The 17,889-nt window shown below is 47.3% G+C and overlaps 2 protein-coding genes across 2 annotated transcripts in view; one reads left to right on the top strand and one right to left on the bottom strand.

The window, feature by feature from the left end:
* Positions 1-17,889, top strand: part of LOC148039701 (phospholipase D beta 1-like) — a 165,871-nt gene that overhangs the window by 57,777 nt on the left and 90,205 nt on the right. The window lies entirely within an intron of this gene.
* On the bottom strand, positions 6,153-16,636 carry LOC148039702 (uncharacterized). The gene is made up of 3 exons (XM_087689891.1): positions 16,326-16,636; positions 15,579-15,814; positions 6,153-6,388 (listed from the first exon to the last, which is right to left on the bottom strand). The coding sequence occupies exons 1-3, from the start codon at positions 16,622-16,624 to the stop codon at positions 6,153-6,155; spliced, it is 771 nt and encodes a 256-aa protein (XP_087546017.1). The 5' UTR covers positions 16,625-16,636.

Genomic DNA, 17,889 nt, shown 5'->3' on the forward strand with positions numbered 1-17,889 from the left:
AGCCCATACAAACTCCTTTTGAGTTTACATACAATCTTTTCTTTTCCTTTTTAAACAAACCCTTCAGGCTGCTGCATATATATGTCTTCATGCAGATCACCATGTAAGAATGCAATCTTTATATCCATCTGTATGAGCTCCATATCTTCAGTTGCAACCAAGCCCAAAATGGTGCTCAATGTAGTCATCTTGACTACAGGAGAGAAAATCTCATCAAAGTCAATTCCATGCTTTTGCTTGTATCCTTTTGCAACCAATCTTGCTTTGTACTTTGGTGGGGAACCAGAAGTGACCATCTTGTAAACCCATTTGCATGGAAGTGTTTTTGCCCTTTAGGCAACTGCACCAAGTCCCAAGTGTCATTTTTCTCAAGAGATTCCATCTCTGACAACATGGCTTTATACAATTTCTTGCTGTCGTGTCTGTCCATTGCTTCCTTGAAGCAAGACGGTTCACCACAGTCTGTCAACATGACATAATCAGCCACATTATTTGCACTAGAAATGAATCTATCAGGTTGTCTAGTAGCCCTAGACGATCTCCTAACCCAATGATCATTGTTTGCTGGCTGTTGAGCATTTTCAAATTGTTGCCATGATATTTCAGCCTGCAAATCAGCATTAACAGCTTGTTGTCTTGGTTGTTCTTGTACATGTAGTGGCTCATTATCATGGGCAATAGCTGCCTGATCATTTCCGGTATTATTTTCTGCATTTACAAGTTCATTTACAGTAGGTATTTGCTGCTGTATAGCAGACACATTTTGTTGTCCAAAAGGTATTTCTTCTCGGAATACAACCCTACGGACCTCCTCGGGTTCTTTCGCGCCTTGCATGTTTCTCCTGCTCGAGAAAATATGACTAGACTCCAGGATTCAGAAGGTCGAATGGTCACCGATCCGCAGACCATTGTCAATATGTGCAGGGATTATTTTTCTGGATCTTCTTAGTTCTTCTCCGTCGCCTTCTGACTAGGTTACGCATGCACGCTCAGTCTTCTATGATCTGGTCCGCCATTAGGTTCCACTTGATATGCAAATTACTTTGGAGGCAGATATTTGTGAGGAGGAGGTTATGGATGTTTTGTTACGCCTGTCTAAGGATAAAAGTCCTGGTTGGGATGGTCTCACCAATGAATTCTTTGAGAGCTCGGCGACCCAACTGGTGAAGCCATTGGTGGCTATGTTTCAGCAGGTTTGGGAAACAGGGGTCATGCCTTCCTCATGGAAAGAAGGCCTTATCAAACTGCTTCCAAAGGTTCCTTCGCCGTCATTGTTGCAACATTGGAGACCAATTTCTTTGATGGGTTCGATGTATAAAATCTTTTCCAAAGTGCTGGCGAATCGGCTCTACAAGCACCTTCCAGCTATTGTGCATCCTCTTCAATATGGTTTCATTAAGGGCCGCAACATTTTGCATAATATCTTAAATGTGCAAATGGCTATTGACTATGCAAGGCACTCTAGTCAGGAAGTGGTATTGATTCAATTGGATCTGGAAAAGGCTTTTGACTATTTAGACTGGTCTTTCATTGTAGAACTTATGTCTGCTATGAGTTTTGGTACTCTGATGTCCCGATTGATCTACACCATTAGTGCTGCGGCTTCTTCGCGAGTTATGCTCAATGGTGGTGTTACAGAGCCATTTGTCCTTGCGCGCTCGGTGAGACAGGGTTGCCCTTTGAGTCCTCTCTTCTTTGCCCTGGCGACCCACCTGGTTCTTTCAATGTTATCTTCTATGGCACCTTCTACTTAGCTGGCCGGATTGTCTCTTCCTTTTGGACATCACTTCATTAGCCAATCTTTGGCTGATGATAGCTTTATGATTCTGCGTGCAGACAAGGACAACATTCGCAAGGCATTAGATGTTTGGACATTCTTTGGTCATGCTTCTGGTCTTCGTATCAATGCCTTCAAATCAGCCATTCTCAGTTGCACGGAGTCTGATTTATAGTCCTTGGGCTGGCAGGGTCAGGTTGTTCCCCGTGGCTCCATTGTTAGGCGTCTTGGGTACCCGTTGAGTGTTGATGTTCGGCCAAAGCAACTACTGGAGTGGATTTCATAGAAACTGGCAGCTAAATTTATGTATTGGAAGTCGCAAGCGTGGCCCTTCCATGTCCGTCTCAAAGTGGCTCAGACAATTATGTTGCCAATGCTCACATATTTCTTGCCATTGCTGCTGTGGACTCCTACTACTTTGAAGGCTCTCACTCGCCCTACTCGTTTCGTGTTATGGAAAAAGGATTCATTGCATGCAGGTATTTCGTGGATTTCGTGGTCACATACATGTACCCCCAAACGCCTGGGTGGTGGACTATTTTGGATGCTGAAACTCATATGCTGGCACTTCGTTGGTCTCTTTTTCGCGCCATGTGTGCGGATCATCACCCGTGGGCCATTATAGCCCGTTATTTTCTTGAGGACAGCGGGCTTCGGCATGGTAATACACAACTTCAGAGCTCCTGGTGGCATGTCCTCAATGCAGACTCTCGGTTTTCCAGTCCGTTCTCCTCTCTGTTACTGCATTTGGTCGGCTCCTGGAAAGTGGTGCTCCAAAAGGCGCGTTGGCATCCAGCGGAGGACCGCTTGCATACTAACTCTTTTCAACTGGAATTGTTGGCAGTCTCGAGATTACTTTCATGGGAAGACAAACATGAGCTCAGACCAAAATTTAACCGCATGGCCCGTTTGGGTGTGACTTCAATTGCGGATTCCATCCTTGCCAGTCGTAATGTCTTCATATCGTTTCGTACTGCAAGGAGACTTTTCAGAATCCCGCGTGGATACCGTGATTTATGGGAACAGCTTTTGTTAGTACTTCAGAGCAGGCAACCCTTTCCTGCCCTTGGTGTGGATCGTCCTTGGCAGGACTGGGACCTTGGAGGCTGGTTGAGTTTGGAAAAGGCCTCTGCTAATCAGATGTATCATCTTCTGATTAAAGACCATCAATGACTGGGTGTTAAAGCTAATACTGTATGGGGATTGCGGAAATCTCAGTCATGGTGGAAGGCAACTGTGATGGAGGGCTGGTTGAATAAGACACCTTTCAAATGTAAGGTCTTTCTTTGGCGGGTGATGATTGGTGGTCTTCCTCTTGCCTCGCCCCTTTCCAAGTGTCGAATCTCGAACGGCAATTGTTTTTTCTGCACCACTACTGTGGAATCGGCCCGACATCGATTTATTTCTTGCCCGCTCGCTAAGAATATCTGGTCGCTCTTGTCACAGGTTTGGCGCGCGGTGGTGGGGTTCTCACTAACCCCTTTCGATTGGGTTTTTGTGTGCCCAAAATACCCCACACCGCCACAGTTGCATATGAAGATCTTATTCCACTTTTTTAGATACTGGGGATGCTGGCACATTTGGACCACTCGGAATGCCTTTCTTTTTGATTCGGCCTCTAATGTACCGAGACACATTGCCAGGCTTAAAGGTCTCTTGCATTGGCAGATAGATCTCATTCGGCACTCGGACTTGCTCCCTTGGGAGGACTTACTTCCGTGGCATATGGCAATTTCCTCTGGGTCTTTGCCATGACTTGTGTACCTTTTTCGTGGCTTCGTACTGGGATTTTACACATGTTGGCTTAGAGCCCTCGTGTATCTTGTAATCATGTAAACTTGTACCTTTTTTTTTCGTAATTAATACAATTACCTTTTAGAGAGAGAGAGAGAGAGAGAGAGAGAGAGAGAGAGAGAGAGAGAGAGAGAGAGAGAGAGAGAGAGAGAGAGAGAGAGAGAGAGAGAGAGAGAGAGAGAGAGAGAGAGAGAGCAAATCGGCCTTTAAGGCTAAAATGTTACATTTGAAAAGTTTGGGAATTTTCCATGTACCAAAATAGACTAACTAAATGGAAAATAAACAGTGAACAATACTTTTTTTTTTTTCCAAATAAAGTGTGGCGAATTACATTACTTCAGAAAAACGTGAATACAAGGAGCTGCTCATGCTCAACAGACTAGCTGGAGCTGATGTAGGGTTACAGATATATCAAGTATACAAGCCTCTCATGGCGGTCTAGGGGGGATGGGGGCAAGAAGCCATGGAGGGGGGGTGCATCGCCAACTGGGGCTGCTTGCTTGCATCGTGAAAAATAGGTCCTAGCCACCCCAAGTGCGCATGAAATGAAAACGGAGCTCCTGACAAGCTCGAGGCTCGCCTTGCATCTGGTCCCGTCGCTTGTACTGAAAGTCTCTCCCCACCAAAAACCTCCTGACACCGCACCTTCCAGATGTGCCATCTAGTCAGACTCCCTACGATCTCCCATACCTCAGAACAATCTGCTGTGGGCTTCAGTACCTGGCGGATGGGTAGAGCCTCCAAATCGACCACTGTGCAAGACCCATCCTCAATGATGAAGATCGTGTCCTCCATCCCGGCCTCATACAAAAGGTGATGGCCGCTGATTGCCTGCTTGCAAAAAGCTCCCCATGAGAGACATCCCAAGCTGGGTGCTCTACGACGGAGAATGCGGCATGGGTCTCTCCACATGAGCTGCAATGCCTCATATGACCAAAGGCAGTGCTTTGGAGTTTGTGTACAGCATTTACAACCTCCATCCTTCTACATCTAGGCTAACCAACTCCCTACCGCCAGACCTCCATGTGCCAACAGCCACAAGAAATATGAAACTCTCCTTAGCTTCTAGCTGTCCCATAGGCGGTGCCAGAAAGTCCGCCGGAAAGCATTCGTGATGTTGTGCTCCACCCAGTACCTGCTACTCGAAGGCGCCCAGTCCATGCCCTCCTGCATCAGTACGTGTCTACCAATCCTGGCTGTGTACTCTAGGAACCTCGGTGGCTTCTTGGCAACTACAGTGGCTGGCCATAACCACTCTCCAGGGTTCCACTCCAGCTCATCCAGTGGCCTGCCCTCCAAAATCTAGAGGCGCTACTCCCCAAGATTCTCCCAGAACACATAAGGGTCCAAACGCCATGTCTTCCCCTGAAGGCCAACCACCCGAATCCTCCTCCATGAAAGGACACAACCCCTCATCCTGTTGCCCTTTGTCAAGGACTAGACGCCTTCCCTCCTACATGGTGAAGAAAGTCCCATGTGGGGCGCCACCCACTCTACCTGCCACCTGTATAGGGATGCTTGTTTGTGAAAACCTAGCAGCCCAACAATACCTCAACGGGCTCTACTGGCTCTCGTATCGGGGGTCCAAGCCACTCCTGAGGTATGGCTATGTCAATCTCCCTTCTCCTCAACTCAACTGCTCTCTGGCAACCTGTACACCTCCTGGTTCGCTATCCTGTACACCTCCCGCCATGTCCTGATGGTACGAGCCAGGCCAGCCTCCCAACGAGTCCACTGGATGTGGGAGCGCTCGCCAATCTGTACCCCCTCCCGATCTCTGACCTGAGGCCCGCTGCAACACCTCCTGGTCTGCCATCCTGTACACCTCCCGCCACGTCTTGATGGTACGAGGTGGGCCAAAGAGCCCACTGGATGTGGGGTCACTTGCCAATCTCTGTCTTGGGGGTTCGAGATCACCGGCTGGCGGTCTATCTCCTCCTAGCAACCTGGGGGGCTTTGAATAAGGGTCTTACGGGGGCCTTGCCGTACCCGAAGTAGGCTGCGGAGGAAGGAGGTTCTGGGGGGCGTGATCTGGGCTGTCGTGAAGATCCATCTCAAGTACGGCCTCCAATCATCACCAAGCCTCAGTTTGCACTCCTGGAGATCCTCTTGCAATAGGACCTTCCATGTTTGCCCACCTGGTGTGAGACCGCAGACTACTAGCTTGCCCAAAAGGGCCTGACTCTGATACTCTGGGTCTGTGATCCCAAGCCCTCCCTCTGACCGATGCCATATGATGGTCGCCCACGCCACCTTTGCCTGGGAGTCTCTGGAATCGTCAGACCCAGCCCAGAGAAAATTTTGCACTAGGTAGTGAAGCTGAACTACACAGGACGAGGAAGAGCACCGACACGAGGCAATGTACTAGGCTGTCGCTAGGAGGACCTGGTTAACCACCAGGGCTTGGCCCGCTAGGGAAAGGCGAGTAGTACTCCAGTAAGTCAGCTTCCACCAAATAGAATCGAGGACTGGAGGAAGCTGCTGGGTAGGAGTGGTGCCGAGTCCCACCTTGAACCCTAAGTAACGGACGGTTTGCCCTTTACACACCCACCTGAATCCCAAGTGGACGCCCCACTCGGCGCTAAAGTTTGGGTCCGTAAGGAAACCAACTGACTTTCACCAGTTGATGTTCGCTCCCGCTACAGTGCAAAACACCTCGAGAGCTAGTCTCACTCTCTAGTATCAGCTCATCGTCCTCTATGTATAGTGCTGTATCATCTGCATACTTTGAGTCTAGTAGCTCCGTCTCCTCTCTCACCGGAAGTCGAAGGCCATGTAACCTGCTCACACGTGACCTGAGGAAGTAAGACATCGCCTCTGTAAAGAGTAGGAACAGATACAGGGCCAGAGGGCAGCCTTGCCGGACTGATCTCTCCAGCCGAAACTCCTCCCCTCGCTTGCCACCTATGAGAACCTTGCTGGTGATGTGTAAAGTGCTGGGACCCGGCAGATCCATGCTTGGGGGAAGCCCAACCTCACCATGGTGCACTCTAAGAAGTCCCAATCAACCCTTTCATAGGCTTTGTCAAAATCCAGGAGTAGTACTGCCAGTCCTTGACCATTGTGCTGGGCCCACTCTATCGCCTCAAAGAAGGTCAAGACATTGTCTAGGATGCTCCTATCCTGGACAAAGCCTGACTGTGTGTCATGAATGATGTCTGGAAGCATAGGGCGGAGTTGCCCACCAATTATCTTGGCCAGTGCCTTATAGGCCACTGACAACAGGGTGATCGGTCTCCACTAGGATAGTTCCAACCGGTCTCCCCCTTTGGGGAGGAGACTGATAAGACTTGCCGATAGACTCCCTGGCATCCGGCATGAGCTGAAGATCTCCTGGAAGGCCAGTAGTAGGGGGTCCTTCACCACCTCCCAATAGGCAGTGAAGAAGGCCTTGGAAAGGCTAAATTCTCCTGGGCATTTCTACATGTCCTGTGCATGGAAAGCCTCCTCTAGTTCCTTCTTGTGAAGGGGTCTAGAAGGGAGTGTCCCATCTCCTCTGTGATGAGGGACATGATGTGATCCCAGACGTGCTGTCTGTATCGCTGTCCTTTTAGCTGAGGCTGTCTCCTACTCGAAAAGACTTCTGTAGTAGTCAGTGGCAATCTCCATCACCTCCTTTGGGCTAGAGTGAATCCTCCCATACTGATCCCGGAGGCTATGTATTTGCTCTCCACAGGTGCGGAAGAACTCCCTATACATCGTGTCCCCCTTCCGTGCCCAAAAGGCTGCTAAGATGCGGAAAGAAAACTTTGAGCACCTGTCCTCTAGGCCAGCTAGGGCCACACTTCCCGTGCACCTCCTGTGCATGGAGGATGGGGTCCCATGGTGCCTCCTATGGGAGTCTTTGTGTGGTTGCTAGGTCCTGCCAGAGTGCTCTCTCCTCCTCCTAGCTCTATTGCCTGGCTTGTAGGGCTGTCTTTTGGCAGATACTGCTCGACTCGGCTAGGGCCTCTACAACCTCCTATGTGATCCGGTCTCTCTTGCCCTACTCCCTAATCCAAATCTGCTCAATCTGTCTCTTCACCTCCTTCCTTCTGTAGATTGAGTTAGGGATCCGACAGGATCGTGTGTCTAGGGCAAAGGCTTGGGGCATCAAGTGTCAAGAGAACTGGGCAGTGATTAGACAAAGTGGGGCTTGCCAACTGGCCTCCACGAGAGCATCCCCACTCTCCCACATAAAACCTGTCCAGCCTCTCCAACAAAACTCCGCCTAGCCATCTATATCCCCAAGAGAAGTTCAACGACCTCTTCCTCCTGTGGAAAGTAGGGTCTCTACAACCATCGCGTGCTCCTACTGCCAGTAGGAAGACCTCCCATGCCTCTTGCTCCTCCCTAGCCATGCCCTAGTAGTTTCTTCCTTTGCCTTGCTGGTCCTCTTAAGGCCTCCAGGTTGTTGAAGTCTCCTTCAACAATTCCACGAGTCTACCTCTGGGTGTCGTGCTACGATCTCCACCCAAAACCTATTGTGTGTCCTAATCTCAGTAGAGTCATAGACATTGAGGACTCCAAGGCACGAGTCCTCAATGTCTAATTTGATCCATAGAACTCTCCTTGCCACAATCGTCTCGTGGTCCTGTACACAGGTGGTGAGGCTTGGGCCAATAGAGGTGCATACGCCTCCACTCTTGCCGTGGGCATTGATGGCCTGCTCCCAGTACATGTGTGAACTGCCTGGGAGTACCTTCCCTACCCGCTAGGCTTGGGCGGGAGTGAGCTTGTGCTCCTGCAGAAGTAGGATGTCAATCCGTTCGGCTAGGGCAGGTTGCAGCTCCTGCCGCGAGCATTCAACTTCCTAGAACCATGTGCCCTGCTGTAGTGGAGGCTGTTCACATTCCAGGATGCAAGATGTAAACTCATAGGAAAGCTTGCAGCTGACTGAACAGACATATGTTTGGTGTGGAAGCTGCTGACGAAGAAGAAGAGCTAAGGGGCATGTGGATATGCTTTGTTGTAGGCATAGTTGTACTCGTATGTAGTACGAACTGGTTTGTACTATACGGTTCGTACCGTAACGTACCGTACGAAATCGTACCAAAAAACAAGTACCTTTTTTTTTGCGTGGTTGTTGTTGTTGGTGGTGGTTTGGGTTGTTCACTGTTGTTGTTGTTGTGGTGGTGGTGATTTTGTAGCCTTGATCGATCAACCAAGAAAGGGGGTGGAAGCTTGATTAGACTCCTCATACATGTTTTGTTATGATTTATCCTAGAGCCAAAGGCCATACATAAGGTATTCAAGTAGTTTCAAACGTTTCTAATTGATGTCCCATCATTTTTTACAATATGTTAGTGTCATCAATAAATAAATTCAGCACCATTTGAGAATCATCAAGTAGCTTACCTTTGTTCACAGCTCATTTTGCAACACCCAACCCAAAGCATTAGTACACATTGCTAATAAAACTAGGCTAGAGGATAGCTTGGCCTAATGTACCTTCTGAGAGTACACGAATTAGTGAATGTACCATCGGTAGCTGCTTTAGCCTTAGCAATGCCAAACAAAACCATAACAAAATTCATAAATCCTTTACCAAAACCTTTGGTGGTTTGTTTGGTAAATGAGCCATTGGTTCCATTGGGGTTGTTCGGTGTCGAGACACTTGATAGGGAGGCCACATCTATCCCATTGCATGTCATGACCCGCGCGCAGACAAAGCAGGCCAGTATATCATTGCCAAGGCCTAGCAACCTTGATGCAACCTCTGTCGGAAAGAAGAGTCAGAGACGGAGGAAGAAAAGGCCAGACGCTAAGGTCACGCTCAAAACCGAAAGTGCCATGGCATTTCCTATTGGAAAGAAAGTCAGTGACGTAGAGGCAAAAATGTTGGCTCCAAAGACGGCTGAAAAGGAAAGTGCTAAGGTCGGGGAGTACCCCAACTCTTGTAGACGTTAATAAAGCATCTCATGTCATTTCATCTCTCTCTCTCTCTCTCTCTCTCTCTCTCTCAAGCATACATGCCTCTTATTTGTATGATCATTCATGTATGATGTATCCACTCCTATGTATGTACTTGTAAGTTGTAGCGCATGTTGCGCACACGGCATATGCCATAGAGGTTTTGGCGTGTTACCCTCAGGTATTCATCTTATATACTCCAATAACATTGCTATTTAGACTCTTAATATCTGTTCTATCATCTATAGTTCAAAATAATGAAGTTAATTTTTTTTTTCATACTAATATCGTACCATACCTTATAAAATCTTAAGGTACCATTTAGTACCGTACTTTATCGTACCGTACCGTACCGTACTTTTCGTATCTGACAACTATGGTTGTAGGCCTAGATGGTGAACTCCATTTCCCCATGGTAGCCCTTGGCCAGACCATGGAGTAATAGATGCACCTAGTGGTACCACCAAAGCATCTATCAGCCAAGCTAAGGGGCGTGGCTCTGTACATTCCCGTGGCACAGACTCGGTTGAAGTATGCGCAAAAAAAGGTATTAGGGTGGTTGCTGGCATGGAGAATTCTGTGCCTTCTGCATCACAAGTTTCCATGCGTACTTATATACGCAGGAAAGAAATGTTGCCTTCAGAGCACACCGCTTCTACTATGGTTCGTCCTCAGCCCACTAGGAGAGTGTATTCGGATCGTCCAAAGGGTCCACCTGCTAAGCTGGCTTTTGATACCAGAGGCAACGTCATTACCCCGTGGGATCGTCGTTATCCCCGTTCCATCCCCAAGCGAGCAGATATGCCGTCTACCTCCAAATCTGGTCCTCAGAACTCTTTTGCTGTGTTGGCTGATTTCTTGGATGAGGGAGTCCTGGACATTCTCGCAAAAAAGGTCAAATCGAGGCAAGCTGTGCCTCGTACCTGATTTTCTTTTGAATACACATGAAAATAGCCACGTGGAATGTGCGAGGAATTTGTTCTCGCCACAAGCAACATGCCATGTGGACTGTATTGCATGAGAATCAGTGGGATGTCTTGTGTGCTGTTGAACACAAGAGTCACGGTGAAGCCGGAAAAGTTGTGGATTGTCACGGCTTTCGTTTGTTCTATGCAGGGACACAGGCCATACATTATTCTGGTGTGCTCATGATTGTACATGAAAAATATCAGCCTCTTCTTATTAAAAACGATGTACATGGCCGCTTTGTGGTGATTGAAATTTTATTCGAAGGAGAGATCTTATGGTTACTTGGCCTCTATGCGCCGAATGATCCTTCATCTTGCCGGGAGCTTTGGCATACTTTGCAGACTTCCTTGTCACTTGGCAGACGGGGCTTCTTGATGGGGGATTTCAATATGTGTGTTGATCCTTCGCAGTCCACATCGGAGCATTCCGTAATGGACACGCTGGAAAGTCATATGTGGCATGAGTTGGCTCTTGCTGTTCTTAAGCAAGATCTCTGGTCCTGGCTGCACCCGTCTTCTACAGGGTTTACTTTCCATTTCGCTCAGTATGCAACAACATGGTCGCGGCTGGATCGCATATACATCATGCAGAATGATGATTTCCTTCCTGAGATGCTCGAAATGAAAGTGTTGCAGCAATATGCCTTGTCGGACCATTTCCCTCTGCAGCTTGAGCTGCTTGCACAACCCATTGCACCTTTTAAGCAATTTTTGGAGAGACTCCCTTTGCGTTTTAACTCGTCTTATTTGAAGCATGCAATCTTTCAGGGCTATATGCAGCAATTGATTGAAAGATTCTTATTGGACTTCTCCTCTCAGGGCACTGCTTCGTTTGAACGATTGCTCTCTAATGTGCAGCGGGTTGCTCGGCAGTATGGGATCCATCATGCCTCTCTTTGTCGGCAGCGTCGGTAAGCAGCAGAGGACCTGTTGGCTTTGGTCCGTTCTCTACTGGTGGACACTCCGGATGATGCATTTCTACTAGCACTGGCAATGCGTGTGGCTGATCTTATTAAAAAGTTTCAGTTGAAATCGTATCAGCAGGCCAAATTGCAGCAACTGACGGAGACTTTGCAAGATAATGCGTGTCAGACTCATAAGTTCTTTCGAGCTCTCCATGCCTCTCCTGCTCGAGAGAATATGACTCGACTCCTGGATGTAGAAGGCCACCTGGTCCTTGATCCGCAGACTATTGTGCATATGTGTAGGAATTATTTCCTCGACCTTCTTGGTTCCACTTCTCCACCTTTAGCTCAAACTACTTAGGTCCGTTCAGTTTTTTATGACCTGGTCCGCAATCAGGTTCCGCAGGACATGCAAGCTACTATGGAGTCAGATATTTGTGAGGCGGAGGTTATGGATGTCTTGTTACACTTGCCCAAGGATAAAAGTCCTAGCTGGGTTGGTCTCACCAATGAGTTCTTTGAGGTTTTTGCTACCCAACTGGCGAAACCATTGACGGCTTTGTTTCAGCAGGTGTGGGAAACGGGGATCATGCCTTCCTCATGGAAAGAAGGACTTATTAAAATGCTTCCAAAGGTTCCTTCGCCATCTAGGTTGAAACATTGGCGCCCAATTTCTTTGATGGGTTCTATGTATAAAATCTTTTCCAAAGTAATGGTGAATTGTCTCCACAAGCATCTCCCTGCCGTTGTGCATCCTCTTCAATATGGTTTCATTAAGGGCCAAAACATTCTGCACAATGTATTAAATGCGCAACTGGCGATTGATTATGCAAGGCATTCTAATCAGGAGGTCGTACTGATTCAATTGGACCTGGAAAAGGCTTTTGACTATCTGGACTGGTCTTTTGTTGGAGAGCTTATGTCTGTTATGGGCTTTGGTACTCCGATATCTCGTCTGATCTACATCATCAGTGCAGCGGCCTCTTCGCGAGTCATATTGAATGGAGGCGTTACCGAGCCATTTGTCCTTGCCCGCTTTGTCAGACACGGATGCCCTTTGAGCCCTCTCTTCTTTGCCCTTGCGACTCATCCAGTTCTTTCGATGTTATCTCATATGGCAGCTTCTACTCAGTTGGCTGGATTGTTGCTTCCTTCTGGACAGCACTTCATTAGTCAATCTTTGGTTGATGATAGCTTTATGATTCTGTGTGCGGACAAGGATAACCTTCGCAAAGCATTGGATGTTTGGGCTCTCTTTGGTCAGGCTTCCGGTCTTCGCATCAATGCGTTGAAATCAGCCATTCTCAGCTGCACGGAGTCGGATTTGCAGTCATTGAACTGGCAGGGTATGGTTGTGCCTCGTGGCTCCATTGTCAGGCATCTTGGGTACCCCTTGGGTGTTGATGTTCCCCCAAAACAACTTCTACAGTGGATTTCTCAGAAATTGGCGGCGAAGTTTCTGTATTGGAAGTCTCAGGCCTGGCCCTTCCATGTTCGCCTCAAAGTAGCCCAGACAATTATGTTGCCAATGCTCACATATTTCCTGCCCTTGCTGCCCTGGACTACTACTACTCAGAATGCTCTAACTCAGTCTATTCGTTTCATGCTATGGAAGAAGGATTCCCTGCATGCAGGCATTTCCTGGATTTCTTGGTCGCATGCGTGCACCCCCAAACGCATGGGAGGAGGAGCTATTTTGGATGCCCAAACTCACATGCTGGTACTCCGTTGGTCTCTTTTCCGCGCCATGTGCTCGGATCATCATCCGTGGGTCGTCATAGCCCGTTATTTCCTTGAGGAGCATGGGCTTCGGCAATACCCAAATCCGGAGTTCTTGGTGGCATGTTCTTAATGCCAATTCTCGGTTCTCCAGTTCTTCTTCATCACTGCTTGCCCATTTGGTATGTTCCTAGAAACTGGTCCTTCGGAAGGCTCATTGGCATCCGGCGGAGGATCGCTTAACTGCTAATTCTTTTCAATTGGAATTGCTGGCAGTCTCGCGGCTACTTTCATGGGAAGGTAAACAAGAGCTCCGACCACAATTTAACCGTATGGCACGTTTGGGGTTAACTTCAGTCGCAGATGCCACCCTTGCCAGTCGCCATGTGTTAATATCGTTTCGTACAGCCAGAAGGATTTTCAGGATCCCTCGTGGATACAGACATTTATGGGAACAGCTTTTGATGGTGCGCCGGAGCAGACACCCGTTTCCTGCTCTCGCTTCGGATCGTCCCTGGCAAGATTGGGACTTTGAAGGCCGGCTAAGTTTAGGCAAAGCTTCCGCTAACCAGGTTTATCATCTTCTGATTAAAGATCATCAATGGCTAGCTACTAAAGCTAATGCTCTATGGGGATTGCATAAATCCCGGGCATGGTGGAGGGCAACTGTGATGGAGGGGTGGTTGAACAAGACACCCTTCAAATATAAGGTCTTTCTTTGGAGGGTGATGATTGGGGGTCTTCCGCTTGCTTCAGCTCTTTCCAAGCGACGAATCTCCAACGGCAACTGTTTCTTTTGCACCACCAGTGTGGAATCCGCCCGTCACCGATTTATTTCTTGCCCCATCGCTAAGAAAATCTGGTCGTTCTTGTCAGCCGTTTGGCGAGCGGTGGTTGGTTTCTCGCTAAGGCCCTTTGAATGGGTCTTTGTGCAGCCCAAATACCCAACACCGGCACAGCCACATATGAAGCTCATGTTTCACTTTCTTCGATATTGGGGCTGTTGGCATAACTGGACCATTCGGAATGCCTTCCTTTTTGATTTCACCTGTAATGTTCAGCGGCATATTGCTAGGCTTAAGGGTCTCTTGTATTGGCAGATAGATCATCTTCAGCATTCTGACATACTCTCTCGGGAGGACTTACGTCCCTGGCATATGGCAATTTCCTCTGCGTCTTTGCCATGTCTTTGTAACTCTTAATACTGGAAGACTTAGTGTCATCATGTAACTTGTAATCAAGTAAACTTGTATTTTTTTTCGTAATTAATACAATTACCTTTTACGAAAAGAGAGAGAGAGAGAGAGAGAAAGAGAGAGAGAGAGAGAGAGAGATTAACGTCTACATAAGGCCAATGTGGCCTATGAGACAAAATCCAGAGTACATCCATGTCTAATGTCATCTCATCAGTAAGGTAAAGATAACATTACAAATAAGTGGGTGGCCTATGAAACAATATTGAAAATAACTATATGATGGGACTATACTAGGGTTGAACCATGTGTAGTGTTATTCCATCAATAGAAAAGAAAAGGAAAGGAAAGGAGAACTAGATCTGATAGAACCATGTACAAAAGTGTGGTGGGGACTATGGGCTGTAGGTGATCTCAAGATCAGCACATGATCTCAGCTATGATGCGGTCCCTAGCTGCTTCACTGATATGCCTGGTGGTGAGTCTACGGTGTCTCGTGATAATGGCTCTAATGTGACTGTGGTGTGGCCTCCTTGGATGTGGTCTTGGTAGACGGGGTCATCGTGCTCGATGAAGGGAAGTGGCTCTATCCAATGTGACACTACAGTGTGGCTTGTAAGGTGTCTGGCGGGGTGGCTCTGTCTCTGCTAGGTCGGTAGTGTCAGTAGGGTCGGCTCTGTAGAAGAAGTCAGTCACTGCTCTCTGTGTGTGTCCCTCTGGGTGAGCTGGCCTCCTGTCTCGTAGTAGTGCAGTTCGGTGCCTCTCGAGCTCCAGGAGGAAAGGACCTAGGCATCTCTAGTCCTCGTACTCCATGACGCGACGAAGGGGTCCAAATCCATCATGGAAGAGGCAGTGGTACCATCCTCGTATGTCATAGTATACTGTGCATCTGCATATGTAGTGCTCCTCCGTCTCAGGCTCTCGACCACAGAGCTGGCAAGTCCTATCCTCTGCTAGGGTATTTGTCCATCTGCCTGCCTCCATTTGAAGTCTATGTGAGGAGGTGCGAATCTGTCCGATAGCAACCCGTACGCTATGGGAGAGATGAGTGTCCATATATGCTGGCCGAATAGTGAAGCCATCATCAGAGAGACATAAGAAATGACTCCTGTAGAACTCCATCCTTGATCCTAGAGGGAATGGTGGATGGATCCATGTCCTTGCTGTCTCAATCCTCAGGATATCAGCTTTGATCACTTGGTTAACTCTGATTGGCTGAGAGAAAGTGTAGGGCAGTCAAGGCTATAATCCAAAGGTGGAAGACAGTCAATATCCAGACCATGTAGGCTCATCCAAATAGTAATCTGTGAAAACCAACAGTTCTTCTTGCCTCCAGCTGCTAGTTGTCTAGATGAGGTTAGTGCCAATCTAGAGTATCTATGGCGTGGAAGTTCCCATAGTTTGTGCCAAAAGTTCACTGGCCTGAAGAGTGGCTCCATAACTATAGGTGTTGCCCCTAGCTCTGCTCTGACAATGGGATGTGGAGTGGAGAGCTTACTCCTAATCATGCGTGCTATCATCATGATCAATGGCCTTTTCACGCTATCCCAACCATCATAATAATCCCTCTCTATTCCAATCTGATCAGTGAGCATCATTGGGACTATGATTGTTGCTCTTTTATCATTAGGCACAACAGTGTTTTGATCGTGTAGAATCTTCCATCATCAATTTCCTGTCAATTCACAATAATATATGTTCATTATATATATTTAACAATGGCTATTGGTAAAGAGTTTCTATGCAAAACCATTCTCAACACACTATTCCTTGAAGCATCCTCAAGGGCATGAAGAAGATGGTGGTCCTTAAGATTTTGAACTGCACAAGCTCATGGCGGAGCAAGGGATGGCATCCTTGGTGTGGTGGGGTCTCCTATGGCTCGGCTTCGTCATTGAGCTAAAGAGATGACAAGTAGCTTAGTGGTTCTTCTTCTTTGTGCTTCCCAAGGACGGCTTTGCAATTGTGTTTGGGGAGAATGATGAAGCCTAAAGATGCTCGAAATCTGGCCCCCCTAATACATCTACATCAATCAATTATATATTAATGTATTCTCGGGCTAAGACGCCTGTGGTACAAGCTGCAACCCCATACCTCTGCTCCATATAGTACTGTAGGTGTGACTAGGGTGTCAAACAGCCAGAGTTTGGTGCGGGGCTCCTGGAATTGTATGCGAGCACATTGACTCTCGAGTGCCCCTAGTGCTGCATATCCACGTGCCAAACGTGCCTCTGATGCCCCTCTCAACGAAAAACGTGGGCCAGAGAAGGTGACTCCCAAATAGACATATTCCCTCACATGCTCCAGTATGTTTCCCCCAAATGTGAATTGGTATATAGATCTAGTCACCCATGCTGCTGAGGTATTGAAAACCATGATGAGAGAGAGAGAGAGAGAGAGAGAAGAAAAAAAAAGAGATGAAATGAAATGATTTACTAATGTCTACAAGAGGCCAAAATAACCTGTAAGACCATAAGTTACAACCATTTGTAGAATGATACAAGCGTTTGGGGATAATGATAACAATTAAAGAAATGTAAATCTATATGTGATGACAAAAGAAACTAGCTCATAGTATGAGGATACACATCATCTCATAAAATTTCTCATTGGTCAATGGAGCATAGTCCCAATCTCCTCTGATGCAGAGAAGGCCTTGGGTGGTTTTGAGCAATGATTTATTGTATCCTCCTATGCATATGTTGCAGAAATATGTGTCCAGATTTAGGACGTGTGGATTAGCCAAGTTGGGTTGCATGATCAATCAATATCCCTTGGATGGATGTAAGTTGAAGCTGTGTAGGGGGCTCCTCAATACTCCTCTCAAGTGTAGACTAAGTCTAGTTTGAGGTGGTTTAGGTGCTCCTTATACAGAAATCTATGAGCTGTCTTTGGGTAGGCCTTCGATAAACTGGTGCTTTGCCTTGGAGAGGTCTCTCTCAATCCTCGTATCTCCATAAAGATGAAGGCATCTTTGGTGAGTGTAGTCCATAGCTCTCGACAATGGCACAAATCCATCCCTGAACACACAATGGAAGTAGTCGTGAATCTCACAGTACACTGGGCATCTGTAGATGTGGTGCTCCTTTGTTTCTCGCTCTTGCTGAGTGATCCAGCTTGTTTGTTCCTCTAGGGGTATGGATGTATATTTGCGAGTCTCAATGTCTAGCTGGTGTTGTATATATGGCCAATAACACATCTAATCCCATGTGATAGGTGAGTATACATGTACCTTAGTCCTTGGGCATACAATAAAACCATCCTCAGTGGTGTGGAGAAAATGCTCAGTAGAAAGTGATCTTTGTCCCCATCTTATTTATTGGCATCGGCCATGTTCTCCTGGTCTCTAGTCAAACAAGATCATGTTTGATGACCCTGCTAGTCTCTGTGTGGCTCAAAGTGAGAGATGGTGCATCAAGGGAGTATTGAAAAGGAAGTAGCCTATCCGTGGTAATACCATGTAACTTAAACCATGATGTCATCTGGGTATACCAATTTGATGTATCACACTTTGTTGCAAGCTATTGTGAAGACACAAGGGCCAATCGTGCATATCTGTGTCGAGGGAGCTCCCATAAGGTGTGAATGAATGAGATTGATTTGGAAAGAGCTACTACAATCAGAGGAACCCCTAGTTAGCT

Source organism: Lygodium microphyllum, chromosome 2 (assembly GCF_053477565.2).
Source record: "Lygodium microphyllum isolate KBCC chromosome 2, Lygodium_microphyllum_v1.1.10, whole genome shotgun sequence".
NCBI classification, from domain to species: domain Eukaryota; kingdom Viridiplantae; phylum Streptophyta; class Polypodiopsida; order Schizaeales; family Lygodiaceae; genus Lygodium; species Lygodium microphyllum.

Coding starts and splice junctions, on each gene's coding strand:
- LOC148039702 (XM_087689891.1), bottom strand. CDS start 16,624: ATGGTTTTCAATACCTCAGCAGCATGGGTGACTAGATCTATATACCAA. Junction 15,815..16,325: donor GAGGTATGGGGTTGCAGCTT/GTACCACAGGCG, acceptor TGGAATAGAGAG/GGATTATTATGATGGTTGGG. Junction 6,389..15,578: donor TAGACAACTAGCAGCTGGAG/GCAAGAAGAACT, acceptor TACTCTTTACAG/AGGCGATGTCTTACTTCCTC.